The sequence below is a fragment of the Musca vetustissima genome, unplaced genomic scaffold (assembly GCF_032173495.1).
Source record: "Musca vetustissima isolate MV318-11 ecotype Yass unplaced genomic scaffold, APGP_CSIRO_Mvet_v1 utg31919, whole genome shotgun sequence".
Taxonomy (NCBI): Eukaryota; Metazoa; Arthropoda; class Insecta; order Diptera; family Muscidae; genus Musca; species Musca vetustissima.
This window is the reverse complement of record NW_026877977.1, coordinates 203,412-230,029: the sequence shown is the minus strand read 5'-3', so window position 1 is coordinate 230,029 and position 26,618 is coordinate 203,412. Positions and strand designations below refer to the sequence as shown.

The window sequence follows — 26,618 nt, the reverse complement described above, 5'->3', positions numbered from 1 at the left end:
CAACAAGGCGTGGATTTATTAAAGAAGACTTTTTTCAAGGCCCATCCAACAAGGCGTGGATTTATTAAAGAAGACTTTTTTCAAGGCCTAACCTAGGCGTGGATTTCTTAAAGAAGACTTTTTTCAAGGCCTAACAAGGAGTGGATTTATTAAAGAAGACTTTTTTCAAGTCCTAACCAAGGCGTGGATTTATTAAAGAAGACTTTTTTTCAAGTCCTAACCAAGGCGTGGATTTATTAAAGAAGACGTTTTTCAAGGCCCATCCAACAAGGGGTGGATTTATTACCTACCTTGTCGGAAACCACTTTGCTTCTGAACATATTTTTCAAAATTCATCACATTGCCTTTGAAATATTTCAGAATACATTTTTGAAAAATTTTCAAAAGTTTTTCATTCAATTTCAAAACTCGTCCATAAAAAGCTGCTTCCAAATTTTAAGTAAAAAAATAAATTAATTAAAAAAATTGAAATCTCTAGAAAATTTTAAGTCCTTCTCTCCACCAAAAAAGTTAAAAAAACGTAAGTTCCGCTATTTCCAGAACTAAGTTTTGAATATATTCCTAATTCGTTGCCTATTGCAGATAAAAATTATTGAAAATGTGTGATCCTTGCTGTCCTCCCTGTGGACCATGCGGACCCTGCAGTCCATGTGACCCCTGCTGTGCTCCCTTTGAGGTAAGGCTCTCTTCTTTTTTTCGAATATTTTCCATTTTTTCAAGGCCTTTTACCCAATGTCCGGTTTTTGCGGACATTGAGATTCAGGCCCCCATACATTGCGCTACCTAAGTACAAGACATATCCAATAGCCATCTATTTCACCTTTTCAATTTTTGTTCCGAATTGTCCATTGGCTGGGCGAACATTTTCTACAACAACCCAATTGTGGCCTTCTACAAAATATCGGAAATGATACTTCGGATCCTGCTGTCTAGTGCTCCCCCAAATGTTATAATGGAGCCCAACTGGATGCTATACCACAATGTGCCCCCCGGATACCGCCGCCCGTACCCAAATGTATTACGGTCCAGCAACCACCCCGCTTGATATGCAAAAAACGTGTAGTCTTCACGGAAAAAGTAATTCCCGAACCTATGGTCGTGAATCGTTGCCGTCAAATCACCATACCCAAAGTGGTCGATACCACGCGAGTCATTAAAGTCCCCAAACTGACATGGGTCTCACAAATGGTCCGTGAACCTCGCGTAATTTATTATCCATCAATGGTGCCCGATCCATATGTGGTCTGTTATCCGAAGCGAATATGTGAGCCGAGGGAAGTATGTCAATCGATATTGTGTCAGCCGAAGCCTCAGACGCTGGATGTACCACCACCAAGAGAATTCTGCTGTTATCCAACAGGACCAATTAACTATAAACCGAGTGCTGCCTGTCCGCCATGTCCAATGGGACCTTCGTCGCCTTGTGGACCATGTGGTCCGCTGCCGTGTTTCTCGACCAGCCAGTATCCATTGTGTGAACCTTGTGGGCCGTGTGGACCTTGCGGGCCGTGTGGTCCTTGCGGGCCATGTGGTCCTTGTGGGCCTTGTGGGCCATGTGGACCCTGTGGTCCATGTTTGCCACCTAACTGTGGGCCTTGTGGAATGACAATGCCTTCCGGGCCTTATGTGCCAACACCAAGTGGACCCTGCGGACCTTGCGGCCCTTGTGGACCCTGCGGACCTTGCGGCCCTTGTGGACCCTGCGGACCTTGTGGTCCCTGTGGACCTTGTGGCCCCTGCGGCCCTTACGGTACGTGTGGCCCCTGCATACCTGGTTGCCCCTACGAAGCCCCCGAATGTGGACCCTGTTATCCTTGCTCTCCCACACCCTGGAATACTCAATGTGGACCTTGTGGTCCAAATGGGCCACAAGTACCTTGTGATCCCTGTGGTCCATGCATGGGACCCTGTAATCCATGTGGGCCGTCATGTTGAACCCAACACCTCACCCCCTCTCAATTTTCGTCTAAAGTATATTTTCCAGGTGAGTTTCATTGCCATAGAATTTACCTTGAGATAGCTAATATACTTCAAGGTGGATTCTAAATTGAGACTTCACCTTGGAAAATATACACACTCTTCCTGAACTTTGAAAATAACCTAACATTTATCTTTGTCCTCCTTTCCAGCCTAAATCCTGTCGCAGTCATGAATTACGTTCCGGCATTATGTACACCACCTGTGATTGCATCAAACGTAATGGTCTCCAGGATAAATGTCCACGTTCCCAGTGTCAGGGTCGTTCGGCTTGTATGTGTCTGCCAACACCAAATTGTTGTCCCGCTGCATTTCCTTTGCGATTTGCCAACATGACTATGGGTGTCAAGAAACGTCGTGGCGGTGGTAATTCATGTTCTCCACCAGGTTCCGCCTGTCCACCACCTTGTGGTTCTTGTGATACTTGTTGTGGACCATCAAATCCTATGGGTGCCGCCCCCTCACCAGTACCCTATTCGCCATCACCAAACTGCTGTCCACCGTTGCCGGAGGCTGGTATACCCGATCCAAGGATATGGAATGCCTGTAATACCCCACCATGTTATCCATGTAAGTTCGAGATTCTCTTCAATTTTCTGGAGACTGGGAAGGTGAGGATTTTTGAAATGTAGTATTCTGCCTGAGAATACTACATATGATAGATTTTCAGTCGATATTAAAACCTAGGAAATTCTTTGAAGACTGCGCTGCAGGTTCGAGGTATTTATGACTAGATTTGGAATCCAAGAATAATTGTTTTTGTTCTCCAGGGAAGGAGAAGGTGTTTGAAATGTAATCTGCCTATAAAGCCCCACATTTACGGATTTTCCGTACATATTTAAAAACCTTTCAGAAAGAATCTCAATATCTAGGAAATTATTTTAAAAGCAGGCCTGCAGAAACAGACTAGATTCGGAAACCGAGAATAGATTTTATTATTCTCCTTTAAAAAAAATCTCTTTTATTTAAAAATAAATCGTATATATTGCCTGTAATATTCTCCTCTTGTTATCCATCTAAGTCTAGGAGTATATGTTCTTAATTTCTACAAATATTTTGAAATGTAGTATTCTGCCTGAAACCCACTACATTTGACAGATCCTCCGTTTATATTAAGAAAACGTTCCGAAAGCATCTCCATACTATGAATTTTTGTTTTTGACTAGATTCCGAATCCAAAAATAAATCGTAATATTCTCCAATATTCTCCTTTAGAAAAATTATCTATGAACTTCTTCAATATTTACAAAGATTTTGAAATTCCGTCGGCCTATGTACCATTTATATTTAAAAACCGTTCCGAATCTCACTATCAAGGAATTGTGGTTGAAGTCAGGCCTGCTGACTCAGATTTTTGACTAGATTCGAAATTCAAGAATAGATTTTTTATTCTTATGTAAAACATCTCCCTTAGAAAGTCTTCAAAATTTGCAAACTTTTTATTTATAACTCCTCAAGGCCGACAAAAAAGGTCATACAGGGAGACCAGCTAGATATCAGCTGCCAAGATCTATTTATAAGGTCCCCAAGATAGCAATCGAAATCGAAAAACAGCTGTTTTTTCTCAAGTCTAATGTCAAAAATTTCGACTTTGTTTACGTTTTCATAATGGAAGTCAATTCACAATAATGAATTTTGATAGCAAACTTAAGAGGTTCAAGCCTATAAATAAGGTCATCCAGGGTGACCAGCATAGGATATCAGCTGCCTTAAGTTTACTGTCAAAATCCATTAATGTGAATTGACTTCCATTATGAAAACGTAAAATCAAAAATCCAAATTTATGAAATTCAGTTTTTAGAAAAAGCAATGACTTTGCTAGCTGTTTGACCTTTTCATAATGGAAGTCTTAAATCACAATATTTTTACAAAACTTAATTACAGGGATATCCAGCTCATGGCCTATTAAAAGTTCTTGTCCAAGACCTATAAATAATGTCATCCAGGGAGACCAGCTGGATATCAGCTGCCTCTCAAGTTTGCTGTCAAAATAAATTATTGTGAATAGACTTCCATAATAAAAACGTAAACAAAATCCAAAAATCCAAAATTCTGACATTGACTTGAGAAAAAACAACTGACTTTCGCTAGCTGGGTGACCTAATTAATAGATATTGATCTTGTCCGGATCTTGTCCATTTTTTGCAAATTTAATTTCCATAGGGGTCAAAACATAAATTGTTTCTCGATTTTACTTTACCGATCATAATTTTCCTTCAATGATCACCCATCCCCAAGGTCTCCCATCGAATTGTCCGGCCCGTTATTTAAAACAAGATTATCAAGCATGTAAATGGAAATGTGCTTGCAAGGCTCACTGTTATGGTACACCACCGAAACCATGTTGTTAGATTTCAATACTTTAAGGGGAGAAGAGAGATAGAGAGAAGACGGACTATACAAATATTACTCAGGACAGGACCACCTCATACTTTTAATATTTATTTGGTAAGGTTACTTTATATCCAAAATTTTGTAACATTTTTCTTCCGTTTTCTTATTTTTTCAATTACAGGTGGATTTTAAATGAAGTCTAAATGGATTTACAAAATCCATAACCTCAAAAAAGTTTACACAAAGGATCTGATAATTTAAGGACCATGTCAAATTACAATTTTAAAAAATGTTGTCTAAACATATGACTGAAACTTCCATAATTTGAAAACATATAAAAATCGAAAAATAAGAACAAGAAATTATCAAGTTTTAAAAAAAAAGCGCTAATTGCAGCGTTTTTTTTTATTTAAAAAAACTATATTTTTTTATTTTTTCTTTTTTTAATAAAAAATGGATAATTATAATTATATGTTTTATTAAAATCGACAGTTTTTTATTTCAATTATTTAATAAATCCACGCTTAATTGGACCCTCTAATAATATTCTTTAATAAATCCACGCCTCAGTTGGCCCTTGAATAATATTCTTTAATAAATCCACGCCTCTGTTGGCCCTTGAAAAATATTCTTTAATAAATCCACGCCTCAGTTGGCCCTTGAAAATATTCTTTAATAAATCTACGCCTATTTGGATCCCCTTAAAATATTCGTTAATACATCCACGCCTAGGTGGACCCTTTTATATTCTTTAATAAATCCATCACTATTTGGATTCCTCTAAAAATATTCTTTAATAAATCCACGCCTCAGTTGGCCCTTAAAAATATTCTTTAATAAATCCACGCCTCAGTTGGCCCTTTAAATATATTCTTTAATAAATCCACGCCAATTTTTGGACCTTCCAAAATATGCTTTAATAAATCCACGCCTATTTTTGTACCCTCCAAAATATTCTTTAATTTTCTTTTAAACCATTTTCTTACCTAGTGACCCCTACTGTGTTAAGCATTTAGTGTTCCCTATATAAAACAAAACAAAAGCCGTTTTACAACACTACTCTTGGACATGCTACCATCTGTCAAATAAAATCTGACATCTCCCATAAGAAAATCTCTGGTCTTTTGGAAAAGGTAGCAATTTATTCTGCAGATGTTATATTTTTTAGAAAATTTATAATGAAAATTAATAAAAATCTTCTCATTGCATTTACAGAACGTAGCACAACAACAAAATGGAACAAATGGATATGGAATTGAAGAAAGTAAGTAGCACCCGGGGCCAAAAAATGGCATAGCCCCAAATTGTGAGTCATGGGTTAATGGAAGTGAATTAATTTCTTGATATCCTTTTGTAGGCATTCACCGAAATGCAAATCAATAAAATTGAGACCACGAAAAAAATCAACATGATCGATATGAAGTGTGATATGGTCAAAACCGGCAAACAAAAATATCAGCTGACAGAAAAGGGTACCAGTGATTTAACCGATGATACAAGGTATGTGTGGGAGACCTCCTATTGGGTGACCATAAATAGTACTAAAATGTCTCTTGTTTTTAGGGTATATTTATCGGTGGGCCGCATGTTCGTCCTGACCAATGTCAACGATATGCGCGGTGATCTCAAAGCCAAACAAGAAAAATGTGATAAAGCAATTGATTTGCTTAGCAAAAAGAAGGAATTCTTGCTGAAATCATTAAAGGATCAAGAGGATGGCCTACGCGAACTGGTGCAACAGCGTAAAGAAGCCGAGGCAGCCAAATAGATGATAGATCACATCACCATCAACAACAACACACCAATAGCCCACTCTACTCCATTGCATTATCTTGGAACAGATGAACTCAAAACAATTTCTTTTTTTGCATTTAGCTTTAACAATGAACAACAAGATAAATGTTAAAACACGAACACAAAAGTAGCCATTAAATTATTTAATAACCAGATCGCAAGAGACCCTAATTTGAAATGGCTGGGACGATATGGACTCACTGGAAATGACAACCAAATATTTGGAGGTTAGTCTAATGGGTGTGGATGTTTTAAAAAATATGTCACCAATAAGAATATTTTTCAAGGCGTGGATTTTTTAAAGAATATTTTTTCAAGGCCTAGACAAGGCGTGGATTTTTTAAAGAATATTTTTTTCAAAGCCTAGACAAAGCGTGGATTTTTTAAAGAATATTTTTTCAAGGCCCAGACAAGGCGACGATCTTTTAAAAACATTTTTTCAAGGCCTAGACGAGGCGTGGTTCTTTCAAAACCATTTTTTCAAGGCATAGACGAGGCGTGGATCTTTTAAAAACATTTTTTCTAGGCCTAGACGAGGCGTGGATCATTTAAAAACATTTTTTCAAGGCCTAGACGAGGCGTGGATCTTTTAAAAACGTTTTTTCAAGGGTTTTCAAGGCTCTAAAAGGGCGTGGAGTTTTTAAAAATATGTTTTCAAGGCTCTAACAAGGCGTTGAGTTTTTAAAAATACTTTTTCAAGGGTTTTCAAGGCTCTAACAGGGCGTGGAGTTTTTAAAAATATTTTTCAAGGGTTTTCAAGGCTCTAACAAGGCGTGGAGTTTTTAAAAATATTTTTCAAAGGGTTTTCAAGGCTCTAACAATGCGTGGAGTTTTTAAAAAATATTTTCAAGGGTTTTCAAGGCTCTAACAAGGCGTGGAGTTTTTAAAAATATTTTTTCAAGGGTTTTCAAGGCTCTAACAAGGCGTGCAGTTTTTAAAAATATTTTTCAAGGGTTTTCAAGGCTCTAACAAGGCATGGAGTTTTTAAAAATATTTTTTTAAAGTGTTTTCAAGGCTCTAACAAGGCGTGGAGTTTTTAAAAATATTTTTTCAAGGGTTTTAAAGGCTCTAACAAGGCGTGGTGTTTTTAAAAATATTTTCTCAAGGCTCTAACAAGGCGTGGTGTTTTTAAAAATATTTTCTCAAGGCTCTAACAAAAAATACATTTTTTAATTCTCTAATTTTTATTACGTTTTTATAAAATCATCCAAATTGAAATTGGCATAGGAGACAAATTCATTACCCAAATTACGTTCATGTTCTGGATGAAAATTGCACTTTTTCACACCCGGCAGACTGGGCACCAGCCACTGTTCCACCACTTCACCCGAACAGAAAATAATTTTCCCACTGGGTTTGAGCAGATTTTTTATAATTTTCGATATTTTCGTGATACACTCCTCGGACAGGAAAGGTGGATCGGCAATAATGAAATCATATGAATGCCATAGATGTTGTAAATAATCGGGAATATCTGCCTCATTAAAATCATAGAATACAAAATCATCGCCATAGGCCGAAAAACGTTTGTCGTATTCGAAAATGTTGACTGGAAAAAAGGAACATAAAATTGTATTATTTGAGATATTTTGGAGACATATTTTGTAAAAAAAAAATAAATTACCATTCTCATGTATTTCCTTTATGGTACCATATAATGAAGGGCAGGATAGCAAGGCAACTTTGTAGTCTTTGGAGTTTCCATCAGCGGCCTCGACCAGTTGTGATACCACAGATCCCAAGGTCTGTTTGGTTTTGTTGCTATACCAAAATTGGCTTAGTTGCTGGAAAATAAAGCCATAAACATTTAGAACTGGAAAGGAGTGATAGGTTTGAGCCCCTTAACTCAACTTAAACCATAGTTTTCACTACTCACCCAATCCTCTTCGAACTCGGTATCTTTGCCAGCCTTTTGTTGCACCTTTTCCATTTCTTCTTGCTCCCGCTGGGCCTTCTCGGCCAGAAATTGTTGCAAAATGGCCATGGTATCGGCCGGTAGGCAAATATCATCGTCCTCCATAATTTTTAATATATGTTAGTCTAAATGTTTCGAATTCTTCTAGAGTTTATGGACAATTACACGTTTTCCCCCAAGAATTGGTTTGTTTTGGTTGTTATTGTGAATGATTGGATGTATGTTATTGGGAATGATTACTTGTTATGGTGTATCTTCCTCAATGACGGATAAATTATGACGGGTGCCATGTATATTGACGTAATATGTGACCAACTTGCTGTAACGCCACTGTACAACCCTATAGCATCCATTCACAAAAATATAAATAAAGGTGTAAGGTCACACGTCAAATACAAACTCCATATTCCAAATTATTTTTGCATGATTAAAACAAAGGTAATGCCGGAGACTAAGACCCATTATAAAGTAATCCAAGGCTTATTGGAGAGTTGTTGTTGCTGTAACAGGTTGGCTGTTGGTGAAAGTTCTCTCTGGATGAATAATTTGGTCTCATTAGAGGAATTCTGCCCGCAGGAATGAAGCGTTTTGCCGGTTTTTGATTAATTTCTCGGAAAATCACCTTTCGGGCACATACGGATGGCGGCATAGGACTTAAGGAGTCCTCAATGAATTTTGTGAAGCCGTGCCAGTTGGCTTTAATATAATTCATGAATGTACGCTGATCGGGCTCCACGAAACCGCTGGGTTTCACTACCGTGACCAGGATGGGAATATGGTCTGAATTTATAGCGACCTTGGTTTGCCAGGAAGTGTATGGAAGGAGCGATGGACTGACGATGGAAATGTTCGGAGGGCTCGAACACCTGGCAGTGACTCTGGTAGAGGATTCCTCTTTGATGGAAGCGAAATCAGAATTGTCTATCTGGTTTACAATACGAACACCGCGAGGATCATTTCGATGTTGGGAATACCATATCTCATGATGAGCGTAGAAATCGCCAAGAACAATTTTGTTGTCTCCCTGCAGCAGATGGATGATAACTGGCCTCAATGCTGTTGACGGGCGGAATATATACATTGACAATTTCAATTTCAGATTCGTCGGAATGAACTGAAATGCTCAAAACCTCCAGGAAAGGATCAGACCTGGAAGGAGACGGAGGGGAAGTCAGGGTACATCTGACATCTCGCTGGATGATGAATGCGAGACCCCCACAATGGTCTCTATCCCTGTCTCGCCGAATGATGTTGTAATTCCCGGAGGTGGATAAGGAACAACTGCTGATCAGCTTCGTTTTTTGCAAGGCAGCAATGAGGATATTGTTTTCATGCATGAATTTTGTGATCTCAATTACCTTATTCCTAAGACCATTACAATTAAATTTCATGATTAGGAATGAAGTATTTGGATCACTCCTCAGCATGGACTGCTGCTGTGGAGGCAGACGGGTGGAGTTATACGGCGGACGATAAACATGGCCATAGAGACCCCCACCATGGTCTCTATCTCTGTCTCGCCGAATGATGTTGTAATTCCCGGACTGCTGGTCAGCTTCGTTTTTTGCAAGGCACCAATGAGGATGTTGTTTTCATGCATGAAGTTTGTGATCTCAATTACCTTATTCCTAAGACCATTACAATTAAATTTCATGATTAGGAATGAGGTATTTGGATCACTCCCCTGCTGCTGTGTAGGCAGGCGGGTGGAGTTATTCGGCGGACGGAAAACCTGGCCGTAACGCTGTTGTCTGGATGGGAAGTTTTGATCATTCGTTGTTGGAATAAGATGACTAGAAGGAGTGCTAGTCGGAACACTAGAATGAATTCTACTTGATGAATGGCTAGACGGAGTGCTAGCCGTAGAATAGGAAGAGAATCTAGTAGAATAACTAACTTGACTTCCAGCATGAGCACTAGTGGTCGTACTACTGGATGGAGAATTAGACGGAGTTTTAGCCTACCCAGTTTTAGCCAATAACTAGTATTGGAACTGGTAGGAGTTGTGCTTAGTTCCACTAGTACTGACACTAGTAGCAGTACTACCGGATGGAAAACTAGACGGAGTGCTAGCCGTAGTAGTGGAAGGACTCAACTGGATTCTAGCGGATATTGCTGGATTATTAGTGCAGCAATCAGCTACAAAGCCTGAATTCCAATTCCTGAGTGAACGCAGGGTGGTACATCTTCTTATATGGCACCAGTTACTGCAACCGTTGCACCTTACAGATGTCATGTTTCTCCGTATGATTTCCCCGCAATCCGAACAGTTCCACTTGGAGTTCTGGGCAGGTTGCTGAGAAGGGATGGAATTTCTCGGGGTTGTTGGAGACAAGGTGCTGGATGTTGTAGGCTACAGACAACAGTTGGCAATGAAGCTGTGCGACCAGTCGCTGTGTGAGGTGAGACCTGAGCACCTCCTCAATGACACACTGAACAAAACCAGACATTAGGGCCTGGGTTTTGTTCAACGCCGGCACGGATTAAAAGAATGGCGAGCAAAGCTGCCGACATGATTTGCTCACCTGTGGAAAAAAACGTTCGTTTAGTACAGCTGTCGCTGAATTGACAATCCCTGGCCGAGTCGAATTCGGGTCATTCCGGAGCGTAGAGTCGATTGTCGTGTGAACGTATATAATTTGTTGTGTGACCTAGTGCTTTTAATCATTTACATCTCTATTGTGAATGATTACAAAGAGAGCTCACTAGATTCAGTCGTCGTTAGTGTTTTTCCTGTTTTATATCTAAATTTTAAAATATATTTGATAAATATACATTATTTTAATAATTTAATTGCTTTTTAAGTTATTTATTAATATTTCTCTTTATTATTTTAAATTAAACCCCCTTTTAACAACAGCTGACAATATGTCGTTTTTCGCACCTAGTGAACCCTAACCATCTGCACATTAAACTACTGACGTGTGTTGTTGTGTGCGTAAATATTAGCTTTCGCTTTCTCGCGGACGTAGATAAAAAATTTTTAATTTCTTTTCCATTCAATTTACGTAGTGCATATAGAGCTAAAGTTTTGAATAATACAATAAAAACCAGTAGTCGAGATATATCCATGTAAGTAATTAAAAAATATGTGAAACAAATAATTTAAAACTTTCCACTCAATATTAGATTGAAGTCCAAAATGTGAATTGTGGTGTTGGTGGTGGGGGAAAAATGATTTGCACAAGTGATGGTGGTCGGTCGGGGCGGTGGGCTACTAAATTACCTTACCAGTCAGCCAGCCTATCATCCGTCATGCATATTCATAATTCATTCAGATTTGAATTAAAAAAATTGAAAACCTCTTTATTGGAATGTTACAAAGTGCTGCCATTTACAACATGTAAATACAGCGCGCATTGCAGACCAGACCATATAGGAAAAACAAGATTAAAATCAATTTGGGTCACTAACTGCTTGTCTGCAGTGCAGTGTGGCAAGTCGGAGGGGAGGCAATAACAACAAAAACATTAAACCCCCCTGTACTTGTTTTGGAAAACTTTTTTGAAAACCCAGCACACAGCAGTTAGTTGCCAGCTAGTGAAGACCAGCAGTCAGTTAACCAACCAACCAGCCCCGAAAAAAATATGGGTAGCATAAAAATTGAGGTTAAATAAAAACAAAAATTTTGTGTGACGTTGAAACAATTTTTTAATGAGTCAATGTATCATTTCCCTTATGTGTTAACGTTTATCTCTTCCCCATTATAACCTTTCATTATGGTGGTTCATTTATTTTGTTGTTGCGCGCCTATGCAAAAAAAGTGAAATCTCTACTGATCTCATAGCCGACGAAACAAACAAACAGACCGATATGCAAAGAGGTCATTGCACCACACAACAACAAACAGTCTTATGAAATTTTGAAGTGAGAAATTCAGATTTTTTTTTCAGACGGATTTCAATATTTTTCAACAACTTTTGAATTTGATCTCCAATGTAATAATCTGCAATTTTTTTTTGTCTTCCGACAATTCACCCAATTATTATTTCCATCCGCCCAATTGTTTGTAAGGGATGCCCTTTTATTCGATTTTGTTGCAACACACACACATTCATACCCAGTTTTCATTACAAATGCCTTAATGTATTTTAATTAAAACACAATAAGCATCAACAATTTACTGAACTTTGGATATGTTTGTATTTTCATAAAAATCCAGTTTTTTTGTATTGAGTTTTTTTTTATTTCATTCATCAACAATTCATGCATGAAATCTTTTTGCATTGTTAAACATGATTGTGTATTTGTTTAAAAACAAAAATAATCTTGGGAGTTCGGAGCCTATAATTACAGGGAATTGTTGCAAATGGGAAGGGGCTAGGACAGCTCAACATAAAAGCTTCGATACGTGGTTCGTGAATTAAATTTACAATATGGATTTCAATATTCCATATGAAAAATTTAGCTTTTGGTTCTATATAAAATACTAAGGGCTTGTGGGTTTCACGTTTAGGTCTTCACACCATTCCGCAGAGATCAAAAAAAGTATTTTTTTAAAAATCCATCTTCATCCATTCTCACATGACCTAGCCAACGTAGTCGCTGCGTCTAACGTCTAACAATGTCGATGTCCCAGAATAGCAGGTACAACTCATGGTTCATTCGACGGCGATATTCACCGTCAACGCAGATCGGCACATAGATCTTTCGGAGAATTTTTCTCTCAAACACTCCAAGAGCTGTCTCATCTGCTTGCACAAGTATCCATGCTTCAGATCCATATAACATCACGGGTATTATCAGCGTCTTGTAAAGTGTGAGTTTGGTCTGGCGGGAGGTGGCCTTATTTCTAAACTGCTTACTTAGACCATAGTAGCATCGGTTGGCCATCACAATCCTTCTCCTTGTGCATTGATATCATCAGCTTGGTCTTCTCGCCGTTTACTGTTCAAAGGTGGCTGTTACCGCTCGCAATGTTCGACCCATTGTATCGATGTCATCGACGTAGGCGAGTAACATGTGTTGTTTGGTGTACAGAGTGCAATTTCAACGCCTCAACCCATTTTTTTATAGTTCTTATGGGTGAACTCGCGGCACATATTACCTCACTATTTCAACGGGTGATGAAAATAGCTAAAAAAATCCACGCCTCGTCTGCAGTCCAAAAAATATTTTGTTAAAAAATCCACGCCTCATCTGCAGTCCAAAAAATATTTTGTTAAAAAATCCACGCCTCATCTGCAGTCCAAAAAATATTTTGTTAAAAAATCCACGGCTCATCTGCTGTCCAAAAAATATTTTGTTAAAAAATCCACGCCTCATCTGCAGTCCAAAAAATATTTTGTTAAAAAATCCACGCCTCATCTGCAGTCCAAAAAATATTTTGTTAAAAAATCCACGCCTCGTCTGCAGCCCAACAAATATTTTTAAAAAATCCACGCCTCATCTGCAGCTCAAAAAATATTTGTTAAAAAATCCACGCCTCATCTGCAGCCCAAAAATATTTTTTTTTTAAATCCACGCCTCTTAAGCAACCCAAAAACTTTGGTGACACCAAAAAATGTTTTTTTTTTAAATCCACTACTCTTTAGAGCTTCCAAAATCGCCCTGTTACCCCTTTTTAAAAATTATTTTCTATTTCAACTAATTTCTGCCCTCGTTTATAGAAGAACAGCAAGGTCAAGGTTTCCCATTTTATATGTTGTCCCAATTTTCTCTTTCCTTTTGTGTGACAAGGCAAAGTAACAACAAAATCAAACATCTAACCACTCACCACCTATAATCATCTAACCCGCCAGTAATAGATAAGTGTCATTATTACCCTCTCAACATCTTTTGAAAACCACAAAGTGCTGAGACCACAGCCAGCACCACCTCCACAACGACGACTACTAAACCCTCAACAAAGTATTGATTGCTTTTAATTATTAATTAAATCGATATGTAATTTATATTTGAGTGTGTGTCTGTCTGTGTGTCACATAAAAACTTGCAGCCAATATATATGGAAGTTATTCCAAGTTTTGGTTGCTGGCCCATAAAATGATTTGACATAGTTCACATGGCTGGCGGTGGGTTCTATTAATCTTCTCTACTCTCTTTTGAATTTATTGTCGTATGTTTTTTTTGTGGACACAAAACAAATTTGCATGAGTAATTGAATTTTAATCGCCCACCACAGGTTGTTGTTTGGAACTTTGAAATACAATTCGATTTTATGGCAGGTTTAGAAAAAGTAATGGTCCATGGAGAGACGTGGGTTTTTTTTTAAAATATTTTTTCAAGACCTAGTAGAGGCGTTCAGCTCTGCGCTTGCCTTAAATAACACTGTGCAGCACTAAAATCTTGAACCAATCGAGACCCCCAAAATCTTGAAGCTTGTGATGGTGGAAGAAAATCCCTAGCTGGGTTTTGCATTATTAGCTAAGTTTTTTTTTTTTTTTAAATTAATTTTTAAAATATTCGACTGGGGGTGGATTTTAGCACAATTTTCGAATAATACTATATCTATATCTCGTAAACTATTCCAAATATTGCTTTTCTCTCTTAAGCAATATTTTTCCTCTTAATTAGATCTAAAAATTTTCTTTTGAGATAAAATCAATAAAACAACACCCTTGTTGATCATACTGAAAATAGCACAACTGCAAGAAAATTAAAATTTCGACTTACTTTTTCCATGTTTAATTTTTACTTCAATTTTGTACCTATTTATTGAAAAAAGCATAGCAATTTTTATTTCTATAAACATACAATTGGGAGTGAATTTCTTTGGTTCATTTTGATGAATTTGTGAGGCTATAACTATGTGAAGGAGTCAACCAATGAAATCGGGGTTTTAAGAAGAGTTGTTTGATTTGCTATTGGCTATCTTTTTGTCATATATTTTGATTTTATTTCAAGAGAAAATTTGTAGACCTAATTAAGAGGAAAAATATTGCTTAAGAGAGAAAAGCAATATTTCGAATAGTTCACGAGATATAGACTCAATAATAAGTACGTATTATTCGAAAATTGTGCAAAATCCGACTGTCGGATATTTTAAAAATTAATTTAAAAGAAATCCTTAGCTAATAATGCAAAACCCAGCTAGGGATTTTCTTCGCTACCATCACAAGCTTTTTGGGGGTCTAGGCAAGGGTTCAATTTTTAAAGTTGAAAAATGTGTCACTGTGTAATATTTTTTCAGGGCCTAGTAGAGGCGTAGATTTATATAAATTCCTTACTTCCCCACCTACCCTCCTATAAAATAAAATCACTACTGAAAAAAACTCCATGCCTCACAATTGTGTTGCGTATATGGCTTCGCGTAATAATAACAAGTTTTGAACTTTATTTTCTCACTTGTTTTCATATAATAGTTTTTTTTATTATTTTCATTACTGTATTTAGTAGCAGCTATAGACAGACAAGTTTCAATTACATTTTTTTTTTGTTTTCCATATTTTGTTTTGTTATTTTTATTGCAATTTAGTGGTCTACCAAAATAATAATTGCCCCACGAAACAGCAGCAGATTGTAATGCTTTGCATTTTGTTGTTATTATTTTTTGGTAATAAATTTTGTGTGCATCTTTAAACCGGATTAAGCTTGTCGATTATTATTTATTCTTTATTTTAAAATTTCAACACGTACCTTTCACATATATATATTAAAAAATATATAATGTAAACAATAAGATGGTTGTATTAGAAATTTTTTTCAAAATCGTTTTGAACCAGTTATGCAAATTGTCTTTTTTCGCAAAAAAGATAATATCAAAAGTCATCTTTGGATGCCAACGACAACAAAATTGTTAAGAAATTCATTTGTCATAAAAATTTATTTTTTTTTTTAATTTCGTGCAAAGTATTTTGGCATTAAATATTTTGCATATTTCTTCTATATTTTTTAATTTTGATTTATATTGAAATTATGCCAAATGGAGAGCAGTATGTTATTCCCCTTTTGGCTTGAGGACACTTTAAAAAAAAAATATTTTTTCTTGGTAGACTATCACATCTATACGATTGATAAAGGAGGAAAATCTAAGGGAGGTAAATAATCGGACCCGATAAAAAATAAATAAATGGAATACAAATCTCCTTGCTATTCTTCACAAATTCGTCTCCTGTTAAGCCATTTTTGACAGCATTCAGATGTCAAAAAATGTGCATTGCAGTTCTGTCGCCAAATCAAAGATGAGTTGGAAATCAAAATCAAGGTCAGCAGCAGCAGTTACACCTCCCAAAGGAATACAAGGTCATAAAATGATTAATAAGTACGTAAAATGGCTATATTCTCTCAAATCCAAGCCATCCAAAGTCTTTGGTCCAGACGTCATTTTCATGTTCATCTCAAAAAAAAAAATTGGTGCAATATCGCAGCGTTATCTGACCACAATCCTCGAATTATCGATGTTACAGTTGGTAATTCCTGATACTTGGAATGTTCCAATTTTAAAACCAGAAAAATCTTCTACAAACAAGTCCTGTCGATCCGATTTTTTGTGTGCCGCAGTAGCCCTAAAACGGCATTTCCGTCCCTTAAACAGCATTTCGTTCTGGCTACCCATTAATATGGTTTCAGGAAAACATATGGCACAACAAAGGAGTTGCAAGAAATTACTTCCAAGATCTCGAATGCCCACAATTAGCGACGACTACCAGAACGGACCATTGTAGCAGCCTCAGATTTGCCCAAAGCTTTTGATTCGATTGAGCATTACGAACTGTGAACCGACATGACAAAATCCACCCTTCCGAGTTATACCACTCTTCTTTCAATTACCGCTGTGAGGCGACAAGCCTTTTTATTTCTGTGCAGTGGCCATCTTTATTAACCACCTTGGTCTTAAGTTCTTGACAGGTCTAGACACCGGACGCGATGGGGCAAATTTGTATTGCTGATTTGAGGAGTACTGGTTCCAAAAGTAATGAAAATCTCCCTGCTATTTCCTTCAATAATATTCAACATTCAGATGTAAAAAAAATGTACATTGCAGTTTGACGCCCATTCATTGAGCATCAATCTTCGTTATACAGAATCAAGGCTGTCTGTATTTGGTGTTTTGGGTTTTCATTGTGTGGTAAATATTGCTACCAAAATTGTAAACATTGACCCAAGTTTGGGTGAATTCTTCATATAACCGTGGCTTTATTAAATCTTCCTACAAAAAATTATCAACATTGACCCAATTTTGGAGATAGCTCCCATTTAAGCGAACCCCTATTTTTTCTATTTGTTCAGTATCTGAGGCACGTTTTTCATCCAAATTGGCTGTAGTTTGGTATCTTGGATTCTCATTGGGTAACAAATCTTCCTATCAAAAATTATAAATATTGGTCAGGGTTTGGAGGGTAGTCCCCATATAACCGAACCCTCGATTATTCGAATTTGTGGAGATTTTGGCACAATTTTCAACCGAAATGGCTGTAATTTGCTAATTTGGGACCTCATTGGGTAGTAAATCTTCCCACCAAAAATTATCAATATTGGCCCATGTTTGGAAGTTGTCCCGAACCCCCAATTATTCGAATTTTTTGGAATTTTCTGCCAGTTTTTTAACAAAAAAACTGTAATTTGTTTTTTGGGTTCCCTTTAGGTAGCAAATTTTCCTACCAAAAACTATCCATATTGGTCCAGGTTTGGAGATAGCTCCCATTTTACCGAACCCTCGATTATTTGATTTTTTTGTGGATATTGGGCGCGATTTTTAACCGAATTAGCTTTGATATTTTGGGTTTTCATTAGGAGGAAAATCTTCCTACAAAAAATTGTTAATATTGGCCCAGGTTTGGATGTAGTCTCCATATAACCAAACCCTCAATTATTCGAATTTTTGCGATTTTGGGTACGATTTTAAACCAAATTGGCAGTAATTTGATATTTTGGCTACTCATTGTGTAGCAAATCTTCATACCAAAAATTATCACAATTTACCCAGATTTGGAGGTAGGCCCAATTAAACCAAACCCCTATTGTTTCGAATTTTTGCGGATTTTGGACACGTTTTTCAACCGAATTGACTGTAATTTGATATTTTGGGTTCTCATTGGGTAGAAAACCTTCCTACCAAAAATTATCAATATTGGTTTGGAGGTAGCTCCCTTTTAACCGAACCCCCAAATATTCGAATTTATTGGGAGTCGGACACAATTTTCAAATATTTTTTTCACAACATACATTTACACACCATTTGCTTTTATTTACTTCCTTTATAATTCGCCGGCATCTGACTACATTTATTCTCAACAGTTTTCCCATTCTCTTCATACACCTGTTGTTGCTGTTAGCCTACCACCCGGTATCGAATTAAGTTGTCTACAGATTTTTTGTTGTTGTTGTTTGTTAATCGTCTGTGGACACATAATGTGTTACGAGATAAAAAAAACTTTTCACTGATAAGCGGTAACAAAAAATCGTGGCGGTCGGTTGTTATCTCATCTTTTTTTGTAGTTGGAAAGCGATTTTATATTTCGGCCCGAGAGCGACTCTTTTTTGTCATATCTCAAAATTTGTACATTTTTTAAATTCCTCTTTTTTGCTTTGCTTTCTTTTCTAACAAACGTTGGTTTTGTTGTTGTTTGTACTTGGTTTAGTTTTTTATTTACCTGCAATTGTTAAAGACCCATTTACTTCGTGTGTGTGTTTATTTAAAATGTTAATAACATTTTACTTTTTTCATTTTCCGAGCCACTCGCACTACTCATTTATTGGAGTGTGAGAAAGAGAGAGACATTTATTTACCTACTTATCCACAAAACCCTACTCTACCCTACCTCTAACCGCCAGTCATCTCTGCCAACCTACCTACTCAACCAACATTCTGTCGATTAGATTTCGTTTATAACACATTTTTTTGTTATTCAGTTTTGTGAAGCGGAGTATTGAGAGCGGTTGGGGTTTTCGTTCGGTCAAAACTTTTTTTTATCAATGAAAAACAGTTGTTAAAATTTGTCTATACTTGTTTTTTAAATATTTCCTAAAAAATATCCAAATATCGACGGTACGGTTGAAAAATATTTTAAAAATATAATTTGCTTTTTAATTTTGAATATCCATATTTTTTAATACGTTTGGTATTGAACTTTGTACACGCTCGTGTTGTTGTTTTTGTGTGTGTGTGTAATTATATTTTTTAATTAAAAAACCAACCTGAATCAATATTAATTTTTAAAATAAAAATAATAATAATAATTCTGAATAAGTGCCCATAAAAAATGACAACGACTTTTGAACCTCGCAGAGCCAATAATTTGTACCCATACGGGCTTGGGAAAAATTAGAATTAATTGTGGAAATTATAGTCGGGGATTGGAAAAAATGAAAATGAAATAAAAAAGTTTCTTCACAGAAAACCAGAAGGTCTTCTTAATAGAAGAACAAACGGGTCGAAGGTCTCCATCATAGAAGGTCATGAATTCGTTCCCATAGAAAACCAGAGGGCCTGAAGACTGAAATGTCTTCTTCGTAAAGAGAGCTGAAAGCCTTTCATAGAAGATCAAAATGCTTTCTTCATACAGGGCTATTGGGTACTTCATAGAAGTCCAGTAGGTTCATGGGATAACAGAGGATCTTCTTCATAGAAAAGCCAGAATGTCTACTTCATAGAAAACCAAAGGTCTTTTTCTTAAAAAATTAGCACGTCCTCTTCATGGACGACTTGAAGGTTTTCCTCCTAGAAGGCCTGAAGGTCTACTTCATAGAAGACCAGAAGGTCTTCTTCATAGAAGACCAGAAGTTCTTCTTCATAGAAGACCAGAAGGTCTACTTCTACTTTATAGAATGTCCGAATGTCTTCCTCAATGATGACCAGAAAGTATACTTCATAGAAGACCAGAAGGTCTACTTCATAGAAGATTAGAAGGTATTTAATAGAAGACTAAAAGGTAATTCATAGAAGACCAGATGGTCTTTCATAGAAGACCAGAAGGTCTACTTCATAGACAACCGGAAGGACATTAAGTAGTCCTTCCGACCAGAAGGTCTTCTTCATAGAAGACCAAAAGGCCTTCTTCATAGAACACCTGAAGGTCTACTTCATAGAAGTACAGCATTTTTTTCATAGAAAACCAGAAGATATTTTTCATAGACGACCAGGAGGTATTTTGGAGTCTCATTTGGTATAAAACCTCCCTACCAAAAATTATCCATATTGGTCCATTTTTTTGAGTAGCCTCCATATAAAGGTACCTCAAAAATTTCTGTTTCTTAGAGAGCTTGACCTCGTTATTCAACCGAATTTGCTATAATCTGGTATTTTGGGTTCTCATTGAGTAACAAATCTTCCTCTTCAGAAGGTGTTTTTCATAAAAACAAATCAGCAGGTCCTCCTCATGGACGAATTCAAGGTTTTCCTCCTAGAAGGCCAGAACGTCTACTTCATAGACAACCAGAAGTTCTACTTCATAGAAAACCGAATGGTCTCCTTCATAGTAGTCCAGAAGGTCTACTTCTACTTTATAGAATGCCCGAATGTCTTCCTCAATGATGACCAGAAGGTCTACTTCATAGAAGAATAGAAGGTCTTTCGTAGAAAACTAGAAGGTATTTCATAGAAGACCAGATGGTCTTTCATAAATGACCAGAAGGTCTACTTCATAGACAACCGGAAGGACATTAAGTAGTCCTTCCGACCAGAAGGTCTTTCATAGAAGACCAGAAGGTCTACTTCATAGACAACCGGAAGGACATTAAGTAGTCCTTCCGACCAGAAGGTCTTCTTCATAGAAGACCAAAAGGCCTTCTTCATAGAACACCAGAAGGTCTACTTCATAGAAGTCCATACATTTTTCTTCATAGAAAACCAGAAGATATTTTTCATAGACATCCAGAATGCTTTATTCATAGAAGATCAGAAAGCTCATTTCATAGAAGACCAAAAGGTCTACTTCATAGAGGACTGGAGAGTCTACTTCCTAGAAGACCAGAAATGTTTCTTCATAGAAAAGTTATTTTTCTTCATGGAATGCCAGAAAGTCCACTTCATAGAAGCCCATAAGGTCTTCTTCATAGAAAATCAGCAGGTCCACTTCATAGAAGATCAGACGGTTTTAATTTTATCCATAGAAAACTAGAAGGCCTTCTTCATAGAAAATCAACAGGTCAACTTCATAGAAGATCAAAAGGTCTCCTTCATGGAAGACCACAGATCTTCTGCCTACCCGCCCATGCGCCAGTCTGTTAATATCAAGATAGAGCTGATGATATATAATAGACATAGCTTTGAAATGTTGTTCATTCATTGTTACGACTTCTAGGATGTTTGTATTGAAAATGGGTTATATCGGCCCACCTTTTAGAATGACCCTCATATTACTGTAAGTCCATTATTGGAATTTTTGGGCATGATTTTCATTCGAATTGGCTATAACTTGCTATTTTGGACTCTCACTAGGTAGAAAATCTATCTACCAAAAATTATCAATATTGGTCCACTTTTTATGGTATCCCATATAACGACCTCTCCAAAATGTCTGTATTTTCAGGATTTTATATACGTTTTACAATCAAATAGGTTCAAATTTGATATTTTGAGTTATCATTGGGCGACAAATCAAAAATTAAAAAAAATATTTACTTTTTAGGTTAGCGCCTGAACATAAAAAAATACTGTACTTTAGGGAGCTTGACCACGGTATACAACCGAATTGGCTGAAATTTGGTATTTTGGGTTCTCATTGAGTAACAATTGTTTCTACCAAAATTTATCAATATTGGTCCACTATTTAGGGTAGCCTCCATATAAAGGTTCCTCAAAATTTTCTGTATTTCAGGGGGCTTGACCTCGTTATTCAACCGAATTCGCTGTAACTTGATATTTTGGGTTCTTATTGGTTGATAAATTGTGCTACCAAAAAATAGCTTTATCTGATCAAACTTCGGGATAGCTCCCATATAACAATATCCCTAATTATTCGAACATTTGGGGATTTTGGACATGTTTTTCAAACGAATTGACTGGAATTTGGTATATTGGATTCTCATATGGTGGTAAAACTTCCTACCAAAAATTATCAATATTGATCCAAGTTTCGAGGTAGTCCCCATATAACGTTACCTCCAATTATTCGAATTTTTGAGATTTTGTAGCCGAATTGACTGTAATTTTATACATATTTCGGAGTCTCATTAGGTATAAAATTCCTCTACCAAAAATTATCAACATTGGACCAAACTTCGTGATAGCTCCCATATAACCGTAACACCAATATTCGATATTTTGGACAGGGTTTTCAACCAAATTGTCCATAATTTCATATTTAAGACCCTCATTGTATAGAAAATCTCCCTACCAAAAAACAATCAATATTGGTTTACTTTTTAGGGTAGCCTCCATATAAATGGACCTCCCTATTTTTGTATTTTAGGGAGCTTGACCTCGTTATTCAATCAAATTGTCTGTAATTTGGTATATTGGGTTCTCATTGGCTGGCAAATCTTCCCCATTTAACCGAACTCCCCAATTACTCGAATTTTAAAAAATTCACGCCTTGTCTAGGCCTTGAAAAAATATTCTTTAAAAAGACTTTTTAGTTTCTTTTTTGTTTCGAACGACCCTCGTCAAGGCCATTCAGTACTGTTTGTATTAATTCTTTCCACATTCTTTGACTTATCATCGATAATTTTTATATGGGATTTTAAAACTGAAAAAAAACCTGATAAGAAAATTATTTGATAAAGATAACGTGCGTGAGTAAAAGAAGCGCTAAGGGAGTAGGATACATATAATTTCACAATAGTAACGGAAATTCGTTAATTTTATGGAAAAGAAATGTATTTTTCAAAATTTGTATTAATTCCCATTATTTTTCTTTTTTCCAGAATACACAATGAGTGACGATAATAACGACAACAATCAACAAAATGGCACATCTTCGTCAAATTCGAATACGCCGCCACCAACATCCTCTGCTGCCGACAATAATGTACCCGCCAAAATGATCGAACACTTTAAGGCCCACAAAGTCGATGTGGCCATGTGGCTGATGCGTATATTGGCCATCATCTTTACGGTCTTCTATGTCCTGCCCATCTTTGGCACTCAACAGAGTGCCTTCAACAAAGTTCTACTCTCAAATGCAGCTATTTCAGCGTTGCGACTACACCAACGTCTGCCCTCATTTACATTTTCACGGGAATTTTTGGCCCGTCTCTTTGTCGAAGATTCGTGTCATTATTTAATGTATTCGCTGATATTTTTGAATGTTCAACCGACACTGTTGATATTGGCACCAATTGTACTGTTCGCCGTGTTGCACGCATCGAGCTATTCATTGAAATTGTTGGATGTAAGTATTTGCCTTATAGGAAATCTTCCAATGGCCTAAGGGTCTTCTTGAAGAGGGCCTGAAGGTCTTCTTGATAGAAGAGCTGAAGTTCTTCTTCATAGAAGGCCAGAAGGTCTTCTTCATAGAAGACAAGAAGGTCTTCTTCATAGAAAGCCAGAAGGTCTTCTTCATAGAAGGCTAGAAGGTCTTCTTCATAGAAGACCAGAAGGTATTCTTTATAGACGACCAGAAGGTCTTCTTTAAAGAAGATCAAAATTTAATCATGCAGAGGATTTTTTTATTTTTATTAATTATTTTTTGTTTTTTCTTTTCTTCTAGATTATTGGCCAAAATTCCTGGTGGGGTGCCCGTTTCCTCATTTCCTTGGTTGAATTCCAAGCTGGTAATATCTTGAAGGCTGCCTCCTTCTCCGAAATCTTCATCATGCCTTTGGCTGTAGTCATGACATTCATGTAAGTCCATAACCATTAGCATTTTTTCGACAATATTAATCCTTTCATTTTCTTCTTCTTTATAGGGGTAGAGCTGGTCTTATGACACCCATTATGTACTATCACTTCCTTGTTATGCGTTACAGTTCTCGTCGCAATCCCTACACCCGTAACGCCTTCGCTGAGTTGCGTATGACCGCTGAGGCATTGGCTGCCCGCTCCCCCGGAGTTGTGGGGAAAATTGTACAAAAAGCCATTGCATTTATTAGTCGTTTGGCACCACCACCACAACCTGCTCCAGCCCAGCAGTAAAGAAGGGGAGGATAACCATTCACAACAACAACAGCAAAAGCAATCCAATTCGAAAAAAATAATTTAACACCAAAACCAACAACAATCCAGAGCCTTTAAAGGTGGTTTCTTCAACCTTCTTTCTTTTGTACTACTGTGTAACTAAACAAAGGGGAAGAAGAAGAGGAGTTTATTTGGAAATTTCTATTAATTTATGTCGGGTGGCCTAAAAATATTATTTTTATGTTATTTTCTACTATATGTGTATTTGTGTGTATTGGAATTTTGTTTTTTTAGTATAAGCTAAAAATTATTTCAATATTTTCCATCACCCACCCAGCTTCCCCCACAACCTAACCTCAATGTCGAACAACACACCAGCCCGCCCACACCCCCTCCTACATACACTCCATCATAAGTCAGTCAGTTTACAAGAAATTATTTATTTTTGTTTTCGTTGTAATATTGTAAGTTTTGAAAAAAGGAATATTCAAATACCTATTATTTCATTCTCTATACATCGTCGTATTTAGGCAGGTAACTACCATTGAAGGTATTAATTAATAATGACTTACTTTTCCCTATTCTATTCATTTTTTTTTTTTCATTACTTTCAATACGAAATTTGAATTAAAAAAACAAAAACTTATTTAAATGATGAATGTGAGAAAGTAAATAATATGAATAAATTATTGACTTTTATTATCATTAAAATAAAACAAAAGGAGACAAAATAAAAATGTCATGGGAACAGTTACAAAAAAAATGTTTAAAAAACTACAACACCAATGTGATTTTATTTTTAAAACTTTTTTTAATTTGAAGGTCTTCTTCATAGAAGGCCAGAAGGTCTTCTTCATAGAAGCTCAGAAGGTCTTCTTCATAGAAGGCCAGAAGGTCTTCTTCATAGAAGGCCAGAAGGTTTTCTTCTTCATTGAAGTCCAGAAGGTTTTCTTCATAGAAGGCCAGGAGGTCTTCTTCATAGAAGGCCAGAAGGTCTTCTTCATATAAATCGAGAAGGCCTTCTTTATAGAAGTCCAGAAGGTCTTCTTCATAGACGGCCAGAAGGTCTTCTTCATAGAAGGCCAGAAGGTCTTCTTCATAGAAGGCTAGAAGGTCTTCTTCATAGAAGGCCAGAAGGTCTTCTTCATAGAAGTCGAGAAGGTCATCTTCATAGAAGTCGAGAAGGTCTTCTTCATAGAAGTTGAGAGGGTCTTATTCATAGAAGTCGAGAAGGTCTTCTTCATAGAAGTCGAGAAGGTCTTCTTCATAGAAGTCGAGAAGGTATTCTTCATAGAAGGCCAGAAGGTCTTCTTCATAGAAGGTCAGAAGGTTTTTCAAGAAGGCCAGAAGGTCTTTTTCATATAAATATTTTTTCAAGGCCTAGAAGGCCTTTTTTTAGAATAATATATTTTCAAGGCCTAGACAAGGCGTGGGTTTTTTAAAGAATATTTTTTCAAGGCCTAGACAAGGCGTGGGTTTTTTAAAGAATATTTTTTCAAGGCCTAGACAAGGCGTGGGTTTTTTAAAGAATATTTTTTCAAGGCCTAGACAAGGCGTGGGTTTTTTAAAGACCTAGACAAGGCGTGGGTTTTTTAAAAGAATATTTTTTCAAGGCCTAGACAAGGCGTGGGTTTTTAAAAGAATATTTTTTCAAGGCCTAGACAAGGCGTGGGTTTTTTAAAGAATATTTTTTCAAGGCTTTAAAGGTGGGGATTTTTTAAGGAATATTTTTCAAATATGTCCAAATATTTTTTCAAGCCCTATACAAGGCGTGGGTTTTTTAAAGACCTAGACAAGGCGTGGGTTTTTTTAAGAATATTTTTTTAAACATGTCCAAAGATATTTTCAAAAGTGTCCCCGATGAGTTTGCTGAATTCGATGCAACTCTCAGCCTTACCAACCCGGTAGAAAATTATGAAAAAATAGTGCAAAAGAAAATGAAGGTCGATCTCTATGTTCCGGATGCTATGAAAAAGGAAATATGGTTCAAAAGCGATGCTGCAGCTCGGAATGGAATGGGTGGTGAAAATGCGTGATGAGCTATTGAAACGTGGGAAATTTGAATTTTATGAAACGATTGCTGTTGCCAAGGAATTGGGTCCCGCCTGGGTCTGGGATGTATATAATGAATTAGAAGATCCAGAACCCACTGCTTATTATAATTATGCGGGTTGTCGAACGCCGTGGTTGGATGAGTGGTTGGCGGAAAGGGGAGAAACTGAAAAAAAATTTAAAATAAATAAAAAACATAGATTTTTTCAAGATTTGTATGATGTCATATTTATAAGACACAGGGTGTTTCAAACATCAGTGGTATTTTCTTGCGGGACACCCTGCATGTAAAAAATCTTTAGTTGTTGATAATGAAATACAGATGGCAGGAGGGTATTCAAAGATACTCAGGGTCTATATAAGGCGTGGATTTTTAAATAATACTTTTTTTCAGGGTCTATTTATGGCGTGGATTTTTAAAGAATATTTTTTTCAGGGTCTATATATGGCGTGGATTTTTAAAGAAAATTTTTTCCTGGGTCTGTATAAGGCGTGGATTTTTAAAAAATATTTTTTCCAGGGTCTATATAAGGCATGGATTTTTAAAGAAAATTTTTGAAGGCTCTATATACGGCGTGGATTTTTAAAGAATATTTGTTTAAGGCT

The 26,618-nt window shown here is 36.7% G+C and overlaps 4 protein-coding genes across 4 annotated transcripts; 3 read left to right on the top strand and 1 right to left on the bottom strand.

Moving 5' to 3' along the window:
* Positions 1–575: 575 nt before the first annotated feature.
* On the top strand, positions 576–4,507 carry LOC133322761 (sperm mitochondrial-associated cysteine-rich protein-like). The gene is made up of 3 exons (XM_061531722.1): positions 576–676; positions 2,130–2,588; positions 4,493–4,507. The coding sequence occupies exons 1-3, from the start codon at positions 599–601 to the stop codon at positions 4,505–4,507; spliced, it is 552 nt and encodes a 183-aa protein (XP_061387706.1). The 5' UTR covers positions 576–598.
* Positions 4,508–5,480: 973 nt separating this feature from the next.
* LOC133322762 (prefoldin subunit 1) lies at positions 5,481–6,086 on the top strand. The gene is made up of 3 exons (XM_061531724.1): positions 5,481–5,575; positions 5,669–5,811; positions 5,875–6,086. Exons 1-3 carry the CDS (start codon positions 5,546–5,548, stop codon positions 6,077–6,079), a joined length of 378 nt encoding a protein of 125 aa, XP_061387708.1. The 5' UTR covers positions 5,481–5,545; the 3' UTR covers positions 6,080–6,086.
* A 1,183-nt stretch (positions 6,087–7,269) lies between these two features.
* Positions 7,270–8,125, bottom strand: LOC133322765 (protein-lysine N-methyltransferase CG9154). Its single transcript, XM_061531727.1, has 3 exons — positions 7,982–8,125; positions 7,730–7,889; positions 7,270–7,654 (listed from the first exon to the last, which is right to left on the bottom strand). The coding sequence occupies exons 1-3, from the start codon at positions 8,123–8,125 to the stop codon at positions 7,293–7,295; spliced, it is 666 nt and encodes a 221-aa protein (XP_061387711.1). The 3' UTR covers positions 7,270–7,292.
* Positions 8,126–22,776: 14,651 nt separating this feature from the next.
* On the top strand, positions 22,777–23,978 carry LOC133322759 (Krueppel homolog 2). The gene is made up of 3 exons (XM_061531720.1): positions 22,777–23,235; positions 23,554–23,687; positions 23,753–23,978. Exons 1-3 carry the CDS (start codon positions 22,777–22,779, stop codon positions 23,976–23,978), a joined length of 819 nt encoding a protein of 272 aa, XP_061387704.1.
* Positions 23,979–26,618: the final 2,640 nt, after the last annotated feature.